Below are 24,888 nucleotides of genomic sequence, written 5' to 3' on the forward strand. Positions count from 1 at the left end.
CTTCATGGACTGACAAAATTCTGTTTGTCTTATCTAGGTAGGTTTATAGGCAACTTCTTCTGAAAAAGCGAATCATGTGAAAATACACACATACAACCTTCCAGCAATTGTAAGGTCAGCTAGATCTTTCTATTTATCTATCGGTCTTTTGACTTCAGCTTGAAGGACAAAAGAATGGAGGCAACCTTTTACCAAAGGGAAGTATAACCTGAAATACTTTAAAACTGAAGATTTCTTCTTCCTACCTTTTCAGACAAGTTTAAGTATTGTTCAGAACAAGAAAAAAAAAAAAGAGAGAGGAGAGGAGAGGAGAGGAGAGGAGAGGAGAGGAGAGGAGAGGAGAGGAGAGGAGAGGAGAGGAGAGGAGAGGAGAGGAGAGGAGAGGAGAGGAGAGGAGAGGAGAGGAGAGGAGAGGAGAGGAGAGGAGAGGAGAGGAGAGGAGAGGAGAGGAGAGGAGAGGAGAGGAGAGGAGAGGAGAGGAGAGGAGAGGAGAGGAGAGGAGAGGAGAGGAGAGGAGAGGAGAGGAGAGGAGAGGAGAGGAGAGGAGAGGAGAGGAGAGGAGAGGAGAGGAGAGGAGAGGAGAGGAGAGGAGAGGAGAGGAGAGGAGAGGAGAGGAGAGGAGAGGAGAGGAGAGGAGAGGAGAGAGAGAAGAGAAGAGAAGAGAAGAGAAGAGAAGAGAAGAGAAGAGAAGAGAAGAGAAGAGAAGAGAAGAGAAGAGAAGAGAAGAGAAGAGAAGAGAAGAGAAAAAAGAAAAGAAAAGAAAAGAAAAGAAAAGAAAAGAAAAGAAAAGAAAAGAAAAGAAAAGAAAAGAAAAGAAAAGAAAAGAGCACTTCAAAATTATTTTAAAAGTGCATTTTGGTCACGATTTTATTTCTGGTTCATGGACCTTTAAGTAATGATGGATAAAATTCACCTTTATGAATTCTAGAGCTTGAAAGGTCATGAGTAATGTAAGAAAATTGGCCACAATTACCTTTTTTGATGCTTCAAAACTATTTCTATGTCTTCTAAGAAAAGGCTGTTTCTATTTATGTAGAAAAGCCTTCAGGAGACCATTCTCCTGAAAAATCAAGGACATAGATGCTTCAAGTACCTGTCAAGCCCTGCAATAAGGCTCATGCTGCATTTTGCTGATCTCGTCACACTCCACAAGAGGCAAATATTAAACTTTATAATGTGAAATTACATACCTACTGAGTATGTGATCCAGGAGCTGGCAGCCATTTCATTTGGATTTCCAGGAGCCATTCAGCAAAAACCACCTTTTACATCCAGCAAGTAGAAGTTCTGTCCCTGGTTCTTACACCCTCCTTACATTACAGTGTGCTGTCAAATAATCTTCCCCATCTTGTAGCATGTTGGCATTATGGCTTCTAAAATTGTCTTTTTATTGGTGACCGGTACAGAAAGGTTAGTAGTCCAAATATATATTTTTATTATAAAAACATTGGTTGTATCATCTTTCTCTAATGAGAAAGATGTTTGAAAAATCTCAGCATCACAACCCCAGTTTGAAAAATCTCAGCATCACAACCCCTGGTCTCATGCAATGCTGAGGAATAGGTGCTACTGTGGTCCCAGCTACATTCAAAGTCCAGTAGGAAGGGAAAGAAGGAGCATTTGAAGATACCTATATACTTCCTTGCTACTTGAAAATTCTACTTTTAACCTGCATTTAATGTAAGGATTTATACATTGTTCAAACACACAGTTTAAATTATTTTTGAAGTGTTTTCAATGTGTGAGAATTCATTCTTTTAACAACACTGAAAATTCCAACAATAATTATAGCACTCAACAATGGACTTTTATTTTTTATAAAGTTTTTCTAGGAGTTAACAAGGTGGTTAATGTCAAAGAACACCCTTACATGTAGAGAGTGGTTACAGAAATGTTTATTAGCAAGAAATCTGAAATACTTCCCTAACTAAAATGTGAACATCGATATGAAATGTATGCTTTCCATTAACTGCTATAGTGCCTTGCTGTCCAATTTCCTGGTTTTTGAATAAAATACTTTATCAGTGCATGCTCAACAAATTGAAACAGTTATTTAATTTTATCACAACTCTACATACCTCTAAATAAGCATTCCAAAACTGCTCTCTCTTTGGCAGACTGTCGTCTTGTTCATACCTCAGGGCAGCTGCTATCAGATCATTCTTAATCCATAACAATAGGAGATAAAATTGCCAAAAAAAAACACAAAAAAAACATAGTGTGGAGAATGCTCACTTCATGGTACTTGTGTCACAGTTGGCTTATTAGGTGTTCTGGAGAAGAAGTGAGAAATCATTCTTCTAACTAATCTTTAGTCGTGGTGCTTATGTGGGAAAACTGTTGCGAGCCTTCATGTACTTACTGCCTAAATTTCTGAAACAGCATCATTATTTGTGGTTTCATTTGTTCTACCATTTTTCTTTAGGTTCCCATGTCCCAATCCTTTCCTGATCCTTTAGTAAAGTACTAACCCTTTAGATTTTATTGACAATACCTTAGACATTAGTGTCACTGAAGCCAGACTTACCCTACTAAAGCATGAGCTATATCCAAGCTGTACAGAGTAGGAGCTTTAGCATTCCTTGCTCCTCCCAAAGTACTTTATGCCACCTGCAGTATACCATCCTGAAGATACAGCTCTGTTTGATGGTCTATGAATAGAATTTGTTGTTGTTCTCTCACCTTCTGAAAACCTGACTTGAACTTCAGTAAGGGCCCAGATGAACCATGTGACGGTATTCAGGAGACAGAAGAGATGAAAAGGAGTTGGGCCATCTTTGGGATAGATAAGAATAGTTTACGCATACCAGAAATATATTTCCTTTATAGGTCATATCTAATGATACCCAAAATATCTTCTCACACACCCCCTCAGGAAGAAAAAGAAAGAGAAAAGTGAAATGACGCAGCATACCCAGACCTATCCGCAGCATCACAGAAGCTCCTCATGGATTTTTTTTTTTTTTCCAAGTCTCAAAAATTCACACAGTGCTTAGTCTTTCTCAGGGTGCTTTTGAACACCTGCAACTCCCATCAGACAGTGAGGTCATCTTAGTTTATGAGTCAGGCTATCATACCTGCAGTACAAGATTACAGGGATAGCGCAGGATTTCCCAAGCTGAGAATGACCCAACGTACAGCTACACTGCTGTTGAACTGAACTGGAGCTGTACATACCTGACCCATATGGGAAGATTGGGGTTTGTATGCCGGGAACTGAACTTAATGCTATCAGGTTCCCTAGATACAGCAATAATCAGACATAAAAGCCTTCCTGCTAGCTCCAACTTTTCATAAAGTCGCTGTGTTTGAATTGATTACTCAGCAAGTTTATGCAGAGCAACTGACAGAAACATGAATCAGTGCTAAAACCACATACTATTTTGACTGACATCGGAAGAAAACCAGTTAGACCTGCTGGTGGTTTTGACATCTCTTGCTAAATCAAAGTGATTTTATGAGTTAATCTTTCATGGCAGCAAGAAATCAGCTAGGAAGAAACTCCGTCTAGAAAGAGTAGCTAGTAGTCTTTGTTAAAGCAATCGTTGTATTGACTGTCTTCATTTAATAATTTATACTTTCCAAATAATAGGAGAATGTGCTTAGACTAAAATCAATGAAAAACAACAACAACAACACAGATTTTTAAAGGAATTTGGAATTCCTTTTCAATAAGTTATGTTTATATTTAATGATCTTTAATAGAGTGTTACGTATGTTTGCAATGCTCATGTTGCAAAGAAGTTGTACAATAAAGTACAGCTTTTATTTGAAAAACGCATAGTCTATTCTCAGTATTAAAGGATCGTTTTCCTTTCTACATTATACATAAAACTGAAAATAACTGAGGTATAAAGTATTTTGCTGCGTTTTCAGTACGCAATTGAGTAGTTCCACAGAATTTAATTCCCACTGTATTATTAAACAAGTGTCAGACTGAAGCGATTAAAGCATTCGTAACTTCTTCCTTCCTGTGTCCAAAGAAACAGCTGCCTTCCATGCATACACACACTTGGTGTCTGCCGACTGGAATGGCACTGAATGCAGAAATGATGGCTGCTATTAAAATTATCCTTGCCTTATTGCAACACAGGCTAGCAAGCAAAAGATGTGATTTCAATAAATAAAATAAATAAAATCTCCTATCAGTATCAAATTCTAGTGGCCTTGAGAACAGATAATTAGACTCCATAAGGAGACTGCAGATGTGACGGATTTTTCAGTCTTCTTCTCTAAGTTGGGTGTCTCCAGCTACTTGGGGAGCAACTTTAATTGGTCCATTAATAGAAGAACCCTCAGTTTTCCAGAAGCAAAATTTGATTTCAGTAAATATTGGGACTTCAGATCCAAACTGAAGTCATTATCAAACCTATGTTTGCCACTAAAAAAGCACAGGGGACGAAGTAATGGAACTGCTGATGTAAACTTACTTTTAGAGGTGTCAGTCTCCAGGAATGGAGTCACAGATCTATAGTTCAAAAATTATTGTTATGGGGTAGCAGTTTTAATTACCACGTAATTCTAACTACTAAATTGCCAAAATGTGTAGTCTGGAGAAATGTAATAATGGACTAGCTCTTAATAATTGCCTCAGTGCAAAAACAGAGATGTGATTTCCACTTTTTAAATCAAATTACCTGCTTTTCATGGCTTATAGGACACCACAATTAATAAGTAAAATCTTAAATGCAAACCAAATATACTGTTGATGCCTCTTTGTCTTCCCTTTGGGTACACATAGCAAAAACAGTTCCCCATCAACAAAGAAGCCTTTTATTCCTTTTAAATTACCGCAGCATCTCAATATTCCATTAAAATCATTAAATGCTTTTGGTAATATTTTTGCAGGTTACATTGCATTAGAGACTCTTACGATGATGTCATCACACTGGAGAAAGAGTGTTATCTAGAAAGGTTACTTCTCTTTGATGATGTCTTTTTTTTTTTTTTTTTTTGTTCCTTTTCATACAACTAGCAACTAGAAGATAGAAGGGATGAAAAGGCTGAGAAGACTTGATTGTCAAAAATGCCACTGAAACAGAGATGGAAGAAGAGTGCTGCTAATTTGCTCATTTCAGAAAGTTTTTATGTTACTTTTCTTCCATGGTTCTCCTGGGGAGAAAGACAGAAAATACAGACTGCTGCCACCCTTCCCTCAGGAAGGAGGGAAGACCTCTTCCACTCTGTATCATCCCTGAGTGAAGATGTGGGTTCAGAACCCTTCAGGCAGAGCAGGGATGTGAACTGGTTCTCCCACATCCTCAGTCAATATCCCATCCACCTGAGCACTGGGTAGAGAGGGGTAATTTCTCCTCCTGGTCTGTGAATCTAGACTTCTGTTTCTAAAGCTATTCATGAAAAGTGAGAGGTGCTGAAATATTTCAGAAATGTCAAAAGAAGCTGTCTTAGTCTGCCCTAAGTCTGCTTTTTTTTGTTGTTGTTTCGTTTTGTTTTGTTTTAAGAAGTAATGCACAGAGGATCTTTTGGCCATTTTCTATATTCAAGATAGCAAGTCCAGCTGCTCAAAATGATTCTTTCCCAGATGGTGAAACCCCAGTGTCCCCATCAGGGCTCAAGTAGTTTATTGTCGCATTCCTTTGGAGTAAGTGCACATGTCCTTATCAGTAGTACTGCTGTCATGCCTCAGAGACAATTACAAGACTTGCAGTCATCTCTGTTTGTTCCTTGACTCTTCCTGTACTGAGTTCAAGAAATGTATTCAGCACAAGTGTTTTTCTCTGCCTCGCCAGAGCAGTGGGCCATCAGCTCCAGGCCTGCTAGAACCAGTCCTTTAATCACCTGCTTGCCATCACCCTCTGGTATCTCCATGCAGCACCTGGTGGAGGTTCCTCCTTTGATAGCTTTGCATTCAGATTCCATTGCTGGAAGCTAATTCTCAACGCACATTCTGTAGGGACTTTTGCAGAGTGTCTCCGTTGCCAAACCAAGGTAAGTATCTGTGTATCCTGACAGTATAAAGCCTCATGTTTTAGTATTTTTTTTTTTTTTTTTCCCCCACAGAAAATAAATAAATAAATAAATAAAATGAAATCCAGCAATTCCCTTTTACTTGCCTACGGAAGCTAAACTTCTAATTTACTTCTTTAAGAATGAAGAATGTAATTTTACTGTGGTCTATTTTACTATAGAAAATAGACCCATATGTTACTAATGTTACGCTTCTCTATTCCCTTTTTTACAAAAAACAGCTTGTACACCTAGGTATAAACGTAGCTGGTGCAATGAAGTACATTCGAGTAGATTTTTTGGTTGTTAACACATTTCTGAAACACAGAAAATAATTAATACACTGACAATAGAAAGCAACATCATCACTAACTTTAATAAAAAGGGAGAGTCAGATTTAAAAACTGTACAGTGTAATGTCGTAGTATTAAAATAAAAATATTTATACTGTAAATGTGTATATAATTGTGATCAATTGAACCCACTTTATTAGAATCATGGAATGGCTCGGGTTGGAAGGGGCCTTAAAGATCATCTAGCCCCACCCCCCTGCCACAGGCAGGGACACCACCCACTAGATGAGGTTACCTCATCTAACCTGGTCTCGAACACCTCCAGGGATGGGTCATCCACAGCCTCTCTGGGCAACCTGTTCTAGTGCCTCAAGTGCCTCACCACCCTCTGAGTGACGAATTTTCTCCTGATGTCTAGTCTAAATCTACCCTCTTTTAGTTTAAGACCATTCTCCCTTGTCCTGTCATTATCTGAATGAGCACAAAGTTGCTCTGCATCTTTTTTCTAAGCCCCCTTTCAGTACTGAAAGGCCGCAATGAGGTCCCCCCAGAGCCTTCTCTTCTCCAGGCTGAACAGCCCCAGCTGTCTCAGACTTTCTTCATAGGAGAGGTTCTCCAGCCTCTGGCCATCTTTGCAGCCCTCCTTTGTACTCACTCTAACAGCCCCACATCCTTCGTGTGCTGGGGGCCCCAGACCTGGACGCAGTGCTCCAGGTGGGGCCTCACGAGGGCAGAGCAAAGGGGCACAATCCTCTCCCTCGCCCTGCTGGCCACCCCTCTGTTGATGCAGCCCAGGCTGCAGTTGGCCTTCTGGGCTGCAGGAACACACTGCTGGCTCATGTCCAGCTTTTCATCCACCAGAACCCCCAAGTCCTTCTCAGCAGGGCTGCTGTCAGTGAGTTCTCCCAGTCTGTGCTCCTGTCTGGGGTTGCCCCAACCCAGGACATCAGTTATAGAAAGAATTCCTAAGAACCGGCAAGCATCAGTGATAACATTATTCAAATAGTAACTTTAAATTATTGTTCAGAGGGAATATATTTCAAATAAGAACTCTGCAATTTTTTCTCCAGTTTTCCAATTCTACAGATTTCTGGATCACATATACACTTATGTTTTGACTGTGTATCCTACACTGCTGCATCCATAGACTCAGGGCTGGGGACAGCGGGGTTGATGCCGCAGCAGTATCCGTCAGGCATTCTCCAAATGCCCCCAGCCTTATGTTGCTCCAATACTCCTAGTCTGCTGAAGAGGCTCCCTCAGTGCCCTCCTAGTATCACGTCACACACAGAAGACTGGCTCATGCTTTTCCTCTTAATTCTGTGCTTCCACAAATCCTACACAGCGTAAAAGTGGATGGAGCATTAACCACTGTGTAGGCTGCCCTTCTTGCAAGAAGTTCCCAGTAGCTATCAATTTATTCTCCGCTATTTAAACTGTCTTAATTGTTCTTATGTAGACCTGCATATAAAACTAGAAGCATTTCAGAAAGCTAAAATAGAGTCACAGCACTAAGCCTTCTTTATAATTCAGATTTAGCTTCCTGGATCAGTTCTGTGAATATGAAATGTAATCACCTCTATGGGAAGCAGATTTCCGGATGCTTTCCAAGGTAAAGTGAAATTAATATATTTTTCTAATTAACCTGTGCTCATTTTCTTTGCAGTTTGAAAATTTAATGAAAAACATAACTATATCACCAGGCTTCTCTTTACTCTCTTAGGAAAAAAAATTAAATTCTCCTTATGTAATGTTCCTGTATTTTAAGTAAAAAAACAAATAAAAAAAACTGCAACATTTTGACAATAAAATACCCACTGGCATGTAAATCTAGCAATGGAAGATCTGAACTAGACTGCAGTTCTTTTATGCACTTACTGAAAAATAACAATACTGAAAAAGCTGGACCTTTGCTTGCAATCTGCAACCCACTTGTGAGATGTGTGCAATGCGGTATCTGACTGCATAGCTAAGAGTAAAGTTAAAAAGGGATGTTTTTACAGTCAATAATAATGGTAGGCTTTTGTTTGGACTTTTCTGTTTTGTCTTGATAATTGCAGCTTTATAAAGAACTTTATCAGAAAGGCAGACTGATGCCATGCTCCGTGATTAGCTATGAAATAATCTTTTTGGCAGGATTGACAGAGTGCTGATAAGAACCTGTTACACGCCCCGCTGGACAAAGTGGCACATGTCACCGAATTCTCATTAGGATGAAATCTTGACCCTGCCCAAGTCCGTGTGATTTGTCACTGGTTTAACTGCAGCCGCAATTACCTTCTTAGCATTTATGAACATCCTCAGAGATCACAATTAGCTGCTTCTAGCCAAGTCAAACAAGGAAACAGCTTTACTGCAGATGTCCCTGCTACGATCCTGGGAGGGGTGGTTTTGCCTCTGTTGTTTCCAACTGCGCTTAGAGGAGAGAATCAAAGCGCTTCGGGTGTTGTGCAGCGCTTGGGCAGAGTCGCAGGGCAATGCTCTGCCACTGCCCCACCAGCACTGCCCCTGCTTGGAGGTGACCCTTTGGCCAGACTTGCATGTGAGGCAGGAGGGAATAACGGTGTCCTGACATTGCATCCCCAGCTCTTCAGCAGGAGACAAAAACCCCAAAAACCTGGCTCCATCAGCTCTGCTGCTGGCAGGTTCTGTCCTGCCCTGGTGATGCATTTCCCTCCCAAAATGCCGGAAACCACGCTCAGCATGGAGGCGGGATGAGCAGCCCCAGGAAGGCAGAATAAAGGCTTTGTAGGGCTGCATGCTTCCAGTGGACACCGGCCTGCTGGCATCCATTTATCATAGAATCATTAAGGCTGGAAAAGCCCTCCAAGATCATCTGGTCCAACCATCCCTGTACCACCAATGTCACCCTCTGAACCATGTCCCTAAGCACCACGTCCAACCTTTCCCTGAACACCCCTAGGGACGGTGACTGCACTACCTCCCTGGGCAACCCGTGCCAGTGCCTGACTGCTCTTTGTGGGAAGAAATGTCTCCTCATTTCCAACCTGAACCTCCCCTGGTGCAACTTGAGGCCATTTTATTGATAGTTATCTGTGAGAAGAGGCCGACCCCCAGCTCCCCACAGCTCCTTTGAGGTAGTTGCAGAGAGCAATGAGGTCTCCCCTCAGCTTCCTCTTCTCCAGACCAAGCACCCCCAGTTCCCTCAGTTGTTCCCCATGGGACTTGTGCTCCAGGCCTTTCACCAGCTTCATAGCCCTTCTCTGGACACACTCCAGAGCCTCGATGTCCTTCTTGCAGTGAGGGGCCCAAAGCTGAGCACAGCACCCGAGGTGCAGGGGGACGATCACCTCCCCGCTCCTGCCGGCTGCACTATCCCTGACACACCCCAGGATGCGTTTTGACAGTATCATCGGAAGAGGCAGGCGCCTCGGCGGCTACGTGACGTGACGCGACGATACACCACGACACGTCACGATACGCGGCGACATGTCGCGACATGTCCCAACCCTCCCAGCCCAGGAGGAGGCTGTGGATCCCCCCCAGGAGGACTCCAACCCCCGGCATGCCGAGCGGGCCGGGGCGGGGCAGCGCATGCGGGGCGGGCGGCAGCTGCCGGCTCAGCCCTCGCTCGGCCGGGCTGCGCGCCGCGGAGCAGCGGGACCACCATGGAGGCCGCGCCCCGGCCCCGGCCACAGCCCCAGCCCCAGCCCCGGCTCCAGCCCCAGCCCGGCGGGGCCGCCGCCGCCGCCGCTGCTGCCCCCCCGGCCCCGCAGCCCCCGGAGCAGGAGCGCAAGCTGGAGCAGGAGAAGCTGTCCGGGGTGGTGAAGAGCGTCCACCGCAGGCTGCGCAAGAAGTACCGGGAAGGTAACCGCGGGGGGCAGCAGCAGCAGGAGGAGGAGGAGGAGGAGGAGGAGGAAGATGAAGGATAAGGGGGGGGGGTCTCCGCTAGCAGCCCGGCGCCCCCCTCGTCCCCCGCTGCCCGAGGGGGTGTGGCGGGGAGCGGGGGGCGGCGGCGGCCCGGAGCGGCTCCCGCTGGCTTCCTGCTCCTCCCCGGCAATGAGGAGGAGGAGGAGGAGGAGGAGGAGGAGGAGGAGGAGTGCGCCTTCGGCCTCGGTGGGCAGCGCCGGTAATGCTGCCAGGTGAAGGGGGCGCGCCCGGCCGCGGGGCTTGGTGTCCTGGGGGGGTGGTAGCCCCAAAAGGGGGGCTTGCTGCGGGCTGGGGCGGTCTGCGGGGAGGATTTGGGGCCGTCGGCAGGTCCTGGGTGCCCGGGGGAGCCCCTGGTGCCCCGGGGGGCCCCGCTCTTTGTTATCGCGGCTGCCTCCTTCAGCCCCGGGGAGGGGGTCGGGCTGGGGCACGGCTTTGTGGCGGGGGTGGTGCCGGCCCTCGGGGATCTGCCCGGGCGGCGGGGTTGTGGTGGTGGCTTTGGGGTGCCTCAAACATCGCAGGAACGTCTGGAGATGAGCGTCCAGAGTTGAGATTTATTTTTCTGGGATTTGTAGCCTCTACAGGATGACTTCAGCGATCTCTCCGACCTTCCTTGTAGTGCAGGTTACAAGAAATTCATTCATTCATTCTGTCAGGGTGTCCACCGCACTCCAGTGACTGGCATACAGCTGGTTGCGTTCCTCCAGGAGGACACCTGTAAAACAGGGACGTTTCCTCTCCTGTCACTGGTCCTTGTGTCCCTTCCAGGTCTGCGTGTGGCACATCTGTTAAAGCAACAAGGTCAGGCTGCTTGTTGGGTGCTAGGAGTCCCCACAGGACCCCGACCATGGGACTTGAGCGCAGATATCTACCTGTGTAGGCACTGGTCAAGAGTTGCTGTTTATTTTGGCCTTAGTGTGAGCCAAAACCAAAGGGAGGCTCTCCCGTGTTCCCGTGCCATTTGGGTGAGGGAACACGGTGCGTTCAGACCTTGCAGCCCTGGCAGAGGGGTCCAGCCTCTAGCAGGTCGCTTTTCTCTGTTACTTCACAGTGCCTGCAGGTTAAAAAAGGCAAACATTGTCACTGTGAACTCTAAGAAATGCGAGCAGCCTCTGTAATACCTGAATTGCTTCAGATGGAAGCCTAAATCACATGGAAGTCAGCGTAAGCACACAGCTCAGCAAAGAGCAACTTAGTATGCAAAGCTGAGTTGGGTTTTGCCTTCAGTTGAATGTAATTGGTTAACAGAAAGGGGAAAAACAGTACTCTAATTTACTTCATAAGCCGTGTAAGTCACGTTAGCAGAAACTTTACAGTAATCTTCTAGTCATGCTAATTTAACAATGTTGTTTGTATCTTTAAAGAGAAGCTTTAAAAACAAGTAGTTAATCATGTCACTTCTGTACAGCAAGGAGATTTCCGCCCATTACGTGCTTATCCGATGGTTAGGTAGTCTTTACAAGTAACCCGTGATTAATAGTAGCTGTACTTCATACGTTAGGTTAGTTCAAGTCCAGAGTTTTATTTTTGGAAGGAGGTTCTGAGTTCTTCTCCCCATGTTTCTCTCTGCTTCTAAAAGCAGACTTGAAAATTTCCTTCTGAAATGCCTTGGTTTTATTTTCTAATACTCTGCTACGCTGACTGGCGAATGCATTACTGTGACAAAATCAAAGTTGTCGGATTGCTAAAGAAGCAAAAAAGCAGAACATCAGCTGTAATTTCTTGGTAAAATTTGAGTGGCAACTTGAGTGTATGAAAGAAACAAGGTTAAAAAGCAGTATCCTTGGTTATGTCCACAAGGAAAGTCTCTTGGCTCCCCAGTACAGTGCTTCCACCTCCGTATGAAGCAGTAACAGAGCTATCTGTGTTATTCCAGGGTCTCACATTGTCTCTTTTTAATTTATGCTGACTACTCTCACATTTACTGGAGTTCTGTGAAGCTGGTTTCTATTTCATCTAAATAAGCAAACAGCACTAGAATTGCTGTTGCATGGACTTCAGTGCTTTGTATTAATTTTGTTGATGGAAGAAAACCATGCTGAATGCCTTTCTGCAAGGTATATGTTTATGTTGCATAGGGTCTAGGAAACCACTTGAAACTGTAATATGGTCATAAGTTACTGTGTTCTGTTAGAAGTGTTGGAGAGGAGTTAATGCATCCTTGAGATGCAGAGATATTTGTGGCTAGAAGTTATTTAGGCTTGATTTTTAATAGCTGATTACTTTGAGAATTCATTTACCTTTCTGGTGTTAGCATGGCCTGTGTTTCTGTAAAGATAAGTCCATGTATTACCTGACTTGCTTATAACTGGCATCTTTACTCGCGGTTTATTTCCCACAATAGTTCCCCTTTCTTTTTCTGGAAAATGAGCCGGTACAAAACTGAGAGCAGTGAGCTTCAAAACTGCAAGCTGACACTTCTCTGAAGAAGTCACAAACTTGTCAAAGTGCAAGAGCAGTATTTTTTAACCAGGAACTCATCATGACATCTTACTGCTATTTCTAAGGAATTACTAGAGAAAAGTTTATGAGAAATGTTGATTGACAGATTTTTTCTTAAGGAAAAACTGTGAACTCTTGAAGTTTATCAAAGCTGAATCTTGGCTTTTTTTTTTTTAATTTCTGCCTTTCTTTGAACTATCTTTACCCTTATGTTTGGTGGACGGGTTTTGTATGTGCTTCTGTACCGTGGCTAATGCAATGTCTTGGTCCCAGACCATGCCAGTCTATTCATGACCAAGAATTTTCCATGTTTGAAGTGGTTCAGCTTAAATTCTTTTAAGTTTGTGTAAAAGTGTGTTTTCTTTCTTGAACAATTTTAACTTTTGTACTGTGTGACCAGTACTTACCTTTTCCTGTTTTCTGGGTATTACTAATCTAGTGTGACTTTGAGTGGAAATACTGATTCTTTCTTTTCTTTCATCTCTGTTTCTTTTCATCTTTTTCAATTTCCTTCCCTTTCCCTTACACTCTCTCTGATGTTAATGAGTAAATAAAGAAGGGGAAGCTTGTAAACATAAGTACCATGGCAGACTTGGTATTTTGGGATTGCAGGATACTCTTACTGTGGATCCTAAGGCACTATTGTGTGTCTTCTGTATTTTTAGATGGTTTCATGAAGTTTTACAAAACAGTGTGGCTTTTCTTAGTGTGGAGAAAATAAAGTATTTGAATTATTGAAGGACCTTTTCCATGGTAAGTAAATGTGTCAACTAAATTAGCTAATCATTAATAAGTTGTCAGACTCCTTTAAGGCAGCGGTAGACACAGACAAAACCCGTCTAGTGGTTCCTAAAAATACCTCATTCTTCAGGTTAGGCTATAAGCATTGTCTTCGTAAAGAAAACATTCTGAAGTGAGAACAAACACGCTGAGGTGTGAAGTGTTCGCTTAGGAATATGTCTCATTAGTGTAGAGCTCACGTTTTTCTGGAGTCCTGTTTCCTACCGGACTGGATTCGCTGAGCCCTAATTGCTCTACACACCAGGGTGAGATCCACAAGCCGAAACAACAGCTCTCCAGCGTTTTGTTCGTCACTTACAAGAAACTTTGGGGTTCTGGACACTTGACATGAGCACTTAGAAAGTACACAAATTAGGGTTTTTCATGAAACCTGAATTTGGTCTTCTCATACTAGCCTCTTGCAAAATGGGTATGGCAGAGCAGTTTTGGGGTTAGTCTCTTGCTCTTGGCTCAGTTGCCTGGTACCACAGGTGACCCCAAATTTGTGTAGGGTTTTCCAGTACGCACCTTTTAGGCACCTGCAGCCCTGGGCTGGAGCATACATCGGCTGCAGTATGTTGGTGTTTGTCAGGCCCAAAAGTCAGGTTGTTAAAGCAGACTTAGTAGTTTGTAGGGAACTAAACATGATTTATTGAACGTGTGCAGTGTGCTTTTGGTTCTTGTTTACAGTTGCTCCTAATAGCCAAGTAGGGTTAATTTTTACTGTGGTATAAAAATCCCTTCCTTGTACAGAAGCAGCCTGTTTTTTTCTGTGAGTTGTTTATTACCTCTGTAATCGTGCAGGCCTCTATTTATCAAGTAAACATTTTCTGTACAGCCTGACACTTGGTTACAGAGGGTTTTATATATAGTTTGGAAAGATGTTTTGCAACAGCCTCTGCTTCTCACTGGAAACCATGTTTTTAATATAAGTAGAAAAACTTTGAGGTATCTTTAGTGAACACCCAGGAAAATGTTTCATAAGTGTTTTATTTATCTTTACACCTCTTGAGGCTGTTTAGTCTTTGAATCACACAGTATTGATACTAGTCCTGCTAAGTATTATTTACTGCATCACAGAAGCTGATAGCAACATTTCCAGGTGGTAGTGTGATTCCTTATATATATAAATGAGGCTTTGAAGGAATAGGTTATAACTTTATTAAGAGGTTTTAGAGCTCCAGAAAATGTGGAAGACTTTTGACAGCCGTGCCCTACAATAGTAGGTAGCCTGAGTAGGTAAGTGGCGTAGACACTGATGTGAGAAGCGTTGTTCTGAAGTCAGCTGCTTTATGGTCTCTTCCTCTCCTGTTTTTCATGAAAAACCTTGAGAGAGCTTAAGTTCTTCCTGATCTGAAACAGGAAACATTTTGAAATAGTGACATTTTTCACAGGGCAGGAAAACCTTTTTACTGAGCTCTACGTGGTATGCTAACAGTTGTTACTCCTCTCTAATGAAAACTTATGTTTATTTCTACAGTAAACCAGTTGTGTATATATAGTAAGGTCCATTTGCTTTTCCCCCCTTGCATTAATGTCCTGGAGAAGGGAAACATTTGGAAATACCATTACATTTTCAAACAAACTAAATTTCATTTTATGATAAATGAAAATTGATGGCGTTTTATGATGTAGGCATTAAGATATGATTGTCCTCACAGTTTGCATGCCACAGTTTGAGCGAACGTTTCATTAAAAATCCCATGTTATTTTACAGGCTGATGGGGAATTCAGTAAAATTCCTGGTATCATTTGGCTAGCCCGCAAATCTTGAATGCCCACTGGCTACAGCACAGACTTGCACTCGCTGCACAAACAGCTATGTGTAACCTCCTCTGCAGCTCCTTTTATTGCTTTTGCAGGGAAAACAACGTTCCTGTTGCAGGGTCAGCGTGATGAAATCCGTACCTGTGCCTCAGCTGCTTCAGTTTTTTGCTCCCACGTTTACATAAATCCCCCGAAATCGGTTTTACATTAATGTGTTTGCCTCCTTGTTGGTGTCCTTAGGGTGCAGCACACAGTCATCCCTCAAAGCCAGGTTTGGGGAGGAGAGGGGGTGATCCTGCCAAGCAGAGTCGATTCAACACCTGGGGGCAGTAATTGCTTCAGCTATCATGAACGGGCTCCCCGCTGGCTGTGTGACAGCCATCAGTCTTTAAAGTGATTTGTAGCAGGTTGGAGACACAAATCATTCTTCAGGGTGATGTGAGCTGGCCCACAAGAGGTGCTTTAAATAGCAGGTGAGTTGTACCCTAGATGTCTGCTTAGTGTGAACAGATAGATAGTAGGTTCACACACAAGATTTTTACCAGCTGCAGATACCTTGTCAGGTAGATTTCGTATTTATATAGATAGATATCAATATATTGTTTTGTAAATGTGTGTGTGTATATATATGCAAGATTTCTGCACTTTAAAAGAAGATTTAATTGTGAAATATTTCAGGTAAGAAATGTAAAGTCCTAAAAAATGTAAAGTAAATGCTAGTCAGACAAGAGAAGAAATACTAGCTTAAATTGCCTGAACTTTGTCCGAGTTGAAGTTCATGCTCAGTATCTAGACATGTAAAACTGGACAACGTTGAAGCCAAAAATACCTAATGTCTTTCAGATGTTGTTTTAGTAGGACAGATGTTAGTAGGTTTCTGGTTTATCTCGTATATTCTGAAAGTAGTAAATAGCAGAGCATTAGCTAACATTCTTCGTGTAATTAATCACTGCCATAGCATCCAGAGATGTAGTAGTACAACTAAATTCCAACTGGTGAGTCTCTGTTAATAAAGAAGTAATGCCCTGTGAAGTATTCATAGGAATCTGATTTCAGTTTTTGCCTAGTGGACAGTGTAGGATTTCTCCCATTTACCAGTTGGCATGATTTAGAAGCTTCTTTACTGTTTCTAGCGAGTATGTGAGAGGCAGAGGGTTTAAGAGAGCCTCTAAGAGGCTAAAATGAGATGGATTTTTTTCATTCCACAGAGCATTGCCATCAACAACAACAGAAAAGAAAGCTCAGAGATCTTGCTAGGCGTTGCTATGGCTAGCAGCCTGTCATCTCAAGTTATCCAGCATTGTCATGGACACTTGTTAAATGTGGGCATGGGTTTTCTTTTAACAATGAGCAATTCAAAGAGTTTTATTAACACAACTATACAAATATGAGCATGTCACTTTTGTTTCTGTCTCTCATTGTTAGTCAATGTTTTAAGCTTATTTTTTTTCCCCTCCATAGGAGCCAACAAAGGTGTGTGCAGGAAGGTTTTGTGCTGTTAAATAGATGCAATCCACCCCCTTTGCATCTACCTCTGAGTTTTGCATTACCAGTTGATACTAGGATGCAGGTGGTCAAGACTTCAAACCCTTGTTTTTGTCTTTTTTTTCTTTTGCTTTATTGCAGCTACTAATTAAAATTGTAACTTTCCAAACAAAGAAAACTGGAATTAGAAGGGCCATTATTTTCAAGTCCTAAAAAAAAATATTTTGGGGAGTAAGGGAGGTTGATTAAGATGTAAAATGACGTTGCTTCTAGCTGAATCTTAACTGTGTGGTATCAGTTAAATCAAGGGATGCAGGTGATAAATTCTAGTTTGGTGGTGGACAAAGTATCTTGCATTTGCTTTTGAGGTGCTGCAGCCATCTCTATCTGGCAGTTTTTCTGAAGTGCAGTGAGGGAATTAAGGAAAATCGTAACTACAGAAGCTACCCCCTGGGTGCAGATTGTGCATTTAGCTTCATATGGCATAACTATTTTATCACTGGATAAAACAGAATGATTCAGATCAGTTGTTTGGGTTTTTATCCCATGCCAAAGTGATAAATACTGTTTTTAGCGAAACTGATCTCTTTTCTATAGAGAACTGTCTTGAAAAGACAAATTGATTTGATTTATTCTGTCAGAAGTCTTAGCTGAATAAGAAGAATTGACTAATATTTCTATAAGAAACATCTTTTAAAAGTTTAACAAAACCAACAACAAAAACAATAAAATCTAGGGTGGAAGGAAGCTGAATTTTGGGGAGTCCTTACCATATAATTGCATAATTCTTTCTTCTTTATTAAAAATGTCTTCAGTTGTTAAAACTTACAGCTAACATTAGCTGTCTATTGCTGTTCCCCACAATTAAAACTCTCTCATAATTAGGGTTATTTAAAAAATAACTCATACGTGATGGGTTTCTTCTCTGAGACAGGCTTCAGTGAGTGCTGCCTTTGGGGGCGTGAGTGGCTGCTCCGCGTGCAGGAGTCCTGTGGGTGGATTTGAGGGGTTCGTCTGCGCTCGGTAAACAGGACTGGTTTTTTGGTTTTCTTCTCGAAAAGGTCGGGCTGTGAAGAACCTCCGAGTTGGTCGCTCATTTCTTCATTGACTGAATTGCTAGAAAGAGGTGGGCTTGGCCTTGTTTTGTTTTTAAAGGAGGAGTTAATCTTCAAGGTGAAGAGATTTTGGATAGAGAGGAGAGCAGACATTAAATACCTTCAAAGTAATTGCACTGTGGTGATTTGATAGGTATGTGAAACTTCTGTTATGCACCGGCCTTAAATCAGAGGCTTTTCAGATGGATTTTGGCTTAACTGGTTCTGGAGATCTGAGATGTGTAAAGATCTCTGAAGAGCCAGTGCTCAAAACAGGTTTTAAATTGCATAAAAAGTAATCATCAAGTGCCTAGGAAATATGTTGAGTAGCCTTAAACTTTGTCATGGTATGGTCATGAGAACCTGAGATGAAAAGTCTAATGCACTAAGCCAAATATTAAGATGTGACAAAAGATGTGAGGCTTTTTTTTTTTTTTTTTTGATCCTTTAGATCAGCTATCACAGGCTTAAATTTAATTTATGGGTTTAGTGATTGCTTAACAGAATATCTTTTTTTTTTTTTTTTTTTGGTAAGCATTAGTTTTGCTGTGGAAGCTTCCTGTACATTTTACAGTCTTTTTGGTTACACAAGCAATGATTCACAAATAAATGTTTAACTGCACCAGATTTAATGCCGTATTTGCACACGGATTATAAAACTGTTTGAAAATATTAATACACAGCTCTGCTGTGTTCTGGGTACCACTTGAAAATCAGATATTGCAAGACCTGTTGTAGTCACTACCTTAAAATCTGTCAGCAGATAGGAATCGCTGTTTGCATTTCCAACTCAGGCAGGATTGGAGCATGATGCTGGAATTCGAGTTCCTGTAAATTTGCCTAATGCGCCTGTCTGCGCTTTCTCAAAACTCGTGCTGGAGAAGAATGTGGAAAACAAGCCGAAATAACTCCCTGCCAGGGTACTTGCTCAAGGGAAGCTGAACCTCAAATGCTTCTTTGAAAGTCACTGCACAGTGATGTCAGTCTCTTCAGAAAACCTTTTGTCTGCGGTTGTTCTGGAAAAGGGCAGACAAATGGTCGTCATATCAAACTCGGTGAGTCAAAGGCAGGTGCTTAGACAAGAATATAGGACAAGTGCTGCAGAAGTATCTCCCTGCACTTGCTCACTGTTCTGTTGGTCAGTGATTTCATGGTCTAGGAACTCTAGGAAGCCACATCTTTGAAGTTTGTCATGGATTTTTTTTCCCTTAGTTTGCCAAGCTACGTGAACTTTAAGCTAAATTATGCATTTTATGAGGAAACAACTTTATGCATAGAAGCTGCCCTTTTATGCGTTACCCGGATGTCTCCTCATCTTGGAACAACAAAGCCTTGTTTTATATTGAACTTTTCCATTTTGCTCATGATCATGAGGAGTCCTATTCTGCTTTCATCCATCCTTCCCCTGTGTCTGCAAGGTGTTGCACAGGCAGAAACCGTGCTGTATCTATCCTGTGTTGCCATTTTCCCTACCTTTAGAGATACTTTACTGACAGATGAAGACAAACCAGAAGTGCTCACAGAATTGATTTGATATAGGATGTGTGATGGAATTATTTTATGATGAATTTTTCATGTTGGTTCTCCATGTCTCCTTTAATAGTCTGTATCTTTCAGTTTTATTTTCTTCTCTCAGTGCTAAAAATTGTTACTGCCATAGGCAATTTTATTGTAACCCAAAGTTCACATCCTGGGGTGCTGGTAGTCAGCTCCAGGTCTGCTTCTGTATACCTAAATTCAAGACTCCTTGTCTGTAGACTCAAACTTTTTTGTTTCTCTTTAGCCTGTTTTCCTCGAACAAAGCTCTCTCAACTGTGTGTCATTCAGCTGTTTTACAGTTACCTGGCTCATGCAGCAAGGTTCAGTGCCTTGTGGCAGAAAACCCATGGAACTATCTAAATTGCATCCCAATTAAGCAGCTATTAAGAGTATACTTTGGACCGGGCTGGTGCTTTCTGCCTCGATGCAGTGTATATTCAGCACTTCTGATGTAAGAAATCAACTTCCCTAGAGTCGTGCTCGTTTTGCCCTCTTTCCAGGGAGGACACTGTCTGTACCATTTCTTGCTCTTGGCACTAGAATTTGTCCTGTCCTGCCTGACTGTTTCCACATGAGGTCCTTTCCTATAGAGCAGCTCTCCCCAGACTTGCATTGTTTGGGAAATATGAGGGTTTCCTCTCACCTATCCTGTTAAATAAAACAGTATCACGTCTACTCCTAGCCTTCCATCTTGACTGCCATCTCATCCAAGGCGATGTAAACACCTAATTTGAAGGATGACTCATTTTGATGATTGCATGAGTGTGCTGATGATTATTTTTGAAGAAGAGAAAATAGTTGTGACATCCCTAAACCAAACTTACACAGGCAGAAACCTGGATGTCTGGCTTAGATCTTCTGAGTGTGCAGCTGTCTGTCATACCCAGTCGTGATGGAACTGGAGGACAGATGGGGAGAGCAGTTATTACTGCTTTGTACAAACGCAAAAAGAAAATAAAAGTTGGGACAGGAAGAAATCTATTACTGCTAATTAAAACAAAGCACATCAAAGGAGTTCTCGTAAATGGGTGAAAAACAAATCTCTTACTGGTATGAGGACAAGTCATACTGTAAGCTACTTTCAGTCTGTAGCAGCCATAGCTGGCTTATGCTTGGATACACTTTGTAAATATTTCTTTCTCGTAGTAAGGTGCTGCGAAAACTGGTTTTGGAACCATGTTGTTAAAAGCATGTTGCTTGTCAGTTGAATCTTAAAATATAGCTCTACTCTTAATAACTTGCTGTTATCTGCATCCGCTTATAGATGCAAAATTGGTAGATAAATATTCTGCAGATCTACATAAATTTATACCAGGTGTGTGCACACATTCCTGATTAAGAAACGCAAAATGAATTAGTGAGGACTGTACTAATGAGCATGTTTTTCGTCTCCTTCGTAGTGTAGAAGTGTCCTTTAGTAAAAGTATACCAAGAGTTTTCATGCTGTAGAAACCTCAGCAGGAATTGTGGCTTGCTACCAGTGGCATTTACCTTGTTTTTGTTTGACAGTACATTATGTAAAGCAAGAAGTAGGTGCTTCCCAGCAAAAGTGGGAAAATCATGATGTTTAATTACTTTGAGGTGTCAGAATTTAACCTGCAAGCCTTCTTTTTCAGCAAGGTGAGGAAAGTGAAAATAAGCCTGTCCCTGGATGTTGGCAGGCAAATTTATCTGATTTTTTGACTGTAGTCAGTTTGATTCTTCTGCACTGTCACCTAGACGCGAATTGGGCAAGACCGACTGCATAGGCAGACATTTGTGAAGGCTTGAATTCCTTTTCCAATGTATCCAGAGAAATCTATAGCCTTGAATAAACCTTCAGTTAGGCAGTTTTACATGTAACATCACCCAGGGTAGTTGCAGTGAACAGGAATGTGACTACAAAGCCTTTCAGTCTTTAATTTCTAAAACTGTTTGTCAAGTTTAATAGCTATGCACAGAAACCTGAAAGCAGAACTTCCTGGGAACTCTAATTTCATAGAACAAACTGAACAAAATCCATATACTGAGAATATTGCTAGCTTCTCCAGTACCTGATAGTCCCTTCCATCTCCCAGACCTGGAATTTTGTTTTTAACTAGAGAAAGAGGACCTTATTTTTTGTTGTTAAATGCAGGTAAAGCAATCTCTTACTACATTATATAACTCCTTTTAATTGGAAGATGGGAATTTTGCCATCTACAATAAAGCAGCAATTGTCGTATCTCATGTGCAATTAGATACGTGTGCGTTGTATCTAACATGCAATTTTTTGTTGTTGTTTTCTTTAGTGGGAGACTTTGATAAGATCTGGCGTGAGCACTGTGAGGATGAGGAAACTCTCTGTGAATATGCTGTGGCAATGAAAAACCTCGCAGATAATCACTGGGCAAAAACTTGCGAAGGGGAAGGCCGGATTGAGTGGTGTTGCAGGTAAACCTAAATGTATTTGAAAGATGTAATTGCACATTTCTATTTGCAATTCTTTATAATACAGGATTTAAGTTTTTTTGTTTTTCAATTTTTAAGATTTGTTCCATAAAATGTTAATGGTTTATTGGTTGCTGAAACAAATAACTGTCTTACTGTTCCAGCTTGTTAGGGATATATAGCTTATGGAATGGTTTCTTCTAATGTGAGACCTCAATTGCATCTTCAACAATGTTTTTTTTCCATCAAATGCTGAAGGTGTTTGCAAATACCAATGAAGTAATTTTGTCTGAACCTAAACCGAACTAATGTAACAAGTGTAGTTCAAGTTTAATGTACAGAGTTCGGGTTTGATTTGTGCATATAAGTGCATGGATTTTAAACTTCTTACACGTCCTGATAACAAAATCATGGAACGAGTTCAAATAAACTATTTCAATCTCTGAGGAAACTTCAAGGGGATAAATGTCAGTCACTCAGTATTCTTACATAAAGTTGAGGCATACCATAGAATCGGTACCACAGAAAAACAAAAAACAACAACAACAAAAAAACACAATAGTTTGGAAATCTGACCTGGAGAAGAATTTATGCATGGTCCTGCCTTTGGGACTGTCTTCAGACAGATGAAGATGTTGTACATCTGAGAGACAGACATACAGTGAGTGACTTCAGTCATCTAGATGTTTAGAACACCTTGTTTCCTTCCCATCATCGTATTACAGTTCTTTTAAATGATGTGACCTAGAGGAGGTATATCAACTACATGTCATTAAGTCTTTGTAGGCATCTCTTAGTCTGTTCTTAGAATGGTGCAGTGGTGGAGCTCTCCAGCTTCCCTACAATCTTTAAAATCACTGAAGATTGAAAATAAATAGATTAAATATTAACAAAGTACCATTCTGTTCCAGTTCTGGAATAGCCACCATGGAGGTGAGTGTTACAAAGTAATAAGGGAAAGACAGTGAGGTAAAACAGGCATGGTATCACTAAACTTGAACTTGTAACACAGGTCTTTTGAGCCTAATGAACGAACAAAAAAGTTGGGGGGCAGAGACTGTGAAACAGTTGGTGTAGTTGCCATCGTCTTGGTAGCAAATTGAGATGTTCTGTGCCTGCAGGAAATGGAGCAAGTGATAATAAGCTCATTTTCTTTCTCTCTACAACACTCTTAAATATTTGAAAACCATTCCTTTATTTATCAATTGTTGATTCTTTAGGTTAAGAAAACATTCAAGTATTTCTTACCCTTTCCTGGGCGTTTTTTGTGTTACCTTGTCTCATTTTCAAGAGAGGTGAGTCAGTTTGAAACAACTGTGCCCAAAACTGGACGCAGTGTTCCACTGGCATCATTAGAGATAAGTAAAATGAAGAAATACTATTGATTAAACTCTTTTTATGCAGCTGGCCTTGTTTGATGGGTTTTCTGGTGTTTTTTTTTTTTTTCTTTTTCAGTTGTGTTGGTTTTGTGTCAATGACTTATGCTCACTTCTGATCTGCAACTGAGAGTTTCTTTTTTATGGGCTTTCTCAGTTGTGAGTTGTTTTCTGGTATTTATGCTATTCATTACTTCTGTAGAAGTGTTGATCTTTGTCTCTTTACTAAATTGCACTCTTAAATTATACTGAGTTCTAATACTGAGATTTCTTGCAGCTTCTCTTCTGTCCAGCTTGGCATCATTTGCAGAGCAGTTGAGAGGAATACTGACTGTCCTGGTTATCTGTGCAAGTACTAATTGTACTGGACCCAGGACTGATGATTCTCATGCTACATTGCTCGATATTTTTTACACCTTGATTGTCAAGTGATATGTGAAACTTTTTCAGTAAAGTTATATGCACATTATCTAAAGTAATTTCTGCTAAGTAGTATTCCCCTAGCTTGTGGTAAGCTTGCCTGTTTCCCTGTAGGACAGGATAATGTTCCTTCTTGACAGTGGAGGAACAGTTGATGTCCTTTGTACTGAGGCATTTTGACACTCTTGCTTGTTTGGTAGTTGGGTGGTTGGGTTTTTTTGGTAGTTCCAACAAGCCCTACAGAGTAAACATGTCTGGGCCTTGCAGCATGAACTAAGAATAAAATCCACCTGGTAGGAGACACTAAAATGCTCTTTCTCAGTATAAAGCTGCTTCTAAAGCATGGACCTTTTCAGCCTGTAAAGTCCAGGGGTCAGGAATTTTACATCAGGGAAGAAAAAAAAAAAATCAATTTTTTGAAAACTGAGGCCTGGATGGCTCTGTACCAAAACACAGCAGATTGGCTTTGTGTTCTGCAATTTTTTTTCCTCCTTATCAAAGGACCAGGAGGTGTGCCAGACAGATGGCAGGCCCCGTTTTCCTTACTCCTCCTTGTGTCTAATTGCTTAATTGCACGCAAGAGAACTTCACATGCATGAGACTTCACGGAAAGTTTTTGTTTGGTTCTTTAACTGTCTGTCATCATGACAGCAGGAAGGTAGCTGATGTATTAGATGAAATTTAATTTGTGAGTGGAATGCTGAAAGTACTTGGGAACCACTGGTGTATCTCTGCTGAAGAAAGGATAGCTTGGGTTTTCTTGGTTTTCCTTTTAAGGAAGATCTTTTTAGACATATGAAACAGAAAAGTGTTTTTTTCCACTAGATGAAAAAAATACTTTTTTTGGTAATCTTTCCTTCATTTTTCTTGTGTTCTTGTATAACCAGATACTTGATAAAGTAAACCAATGGATGCAGAATAACCATCAGAGAAGCCGTGTGTACTTCTTTTCAGCATCAAGAATAATTTTCCTGCCAGGTTATCATTTTGAAAGTCTTTCTAGTTATTTAGTTGAAGATACTGGCAAAATGCATGTTGTGAAGTTAGTGCTTATACCAGGTGACCTAAAACTTACAATTTTACTTCATTATTTTTTATTTATAACTGCACATATTGAGATTCTAGAAACTGTAAGAGATAAAGCAGTAAGGGGTAGGCTGTGCTGTTGACCATCTGCTGCATTGTATAGGGCCAGTTTTCTTTCATTTATCTTTCCACAGCGATACTATGCAGTTTCTAGCATGGGGGAAGAGTGCTCAAAACCTTGTCCCCTTCTAGATACAGCCTGGTGGTGTTGTAAAAAGCCTGGACTGCACTGAGCTGTCTTTCCCTCGATTTCTTTGTATATCTTTAGTAATCAAATGCAAAGTAGCAAATGATATTTGGAAACTAACATTTCTGTTTCTCTTTCATTTCAGTTTTGTTACA

General features: G+C 41.4%; 1 protein-coding gene across 1 annotated transcript in view; it reads left to right on the forward strand.

Moving 5' to 3' along the window:
- Positions 1–9,710: 9,710 nt before the first annotated feature.
- BMT2 (base methyltransferase of 25S rRNA 2 homolog) overlaps positions 9,711–24,888 on the forward strand; it is a 32,364-nt gene continuing 17,186 nt past the window's right edge. Inside the window, exons 1-3 of the mRNA XM_032205787.1 lie at positions 9,711–9,839; positions 9,998–10,088; positions 21,526–21,667. Of these exons, the coding sequence (XP_032061678.1) occupies positions 9,711–9,839; positions 9,998–10,088; positions 21,526–21,667 (362 nt within the window). The remainder of the gene's footprint in view (positions 9,840–9,997; positions 10,089–21,525; positions 21,668–24,888) is intronic.

This window comes from Aythya fuligula, chromosome 1, assembly GCF_009819795.1.
Source record: "Aythya fuligula isolate bAytFul2 chromosome 1, bAytFul2.pri, whole genome shotgun sequence".
Lineage (NCBI taxonomy): Eukaryota > Metazoa > Chordata > Aves > Anseriformes > Anatidae > Aythya > Aythya fuligula.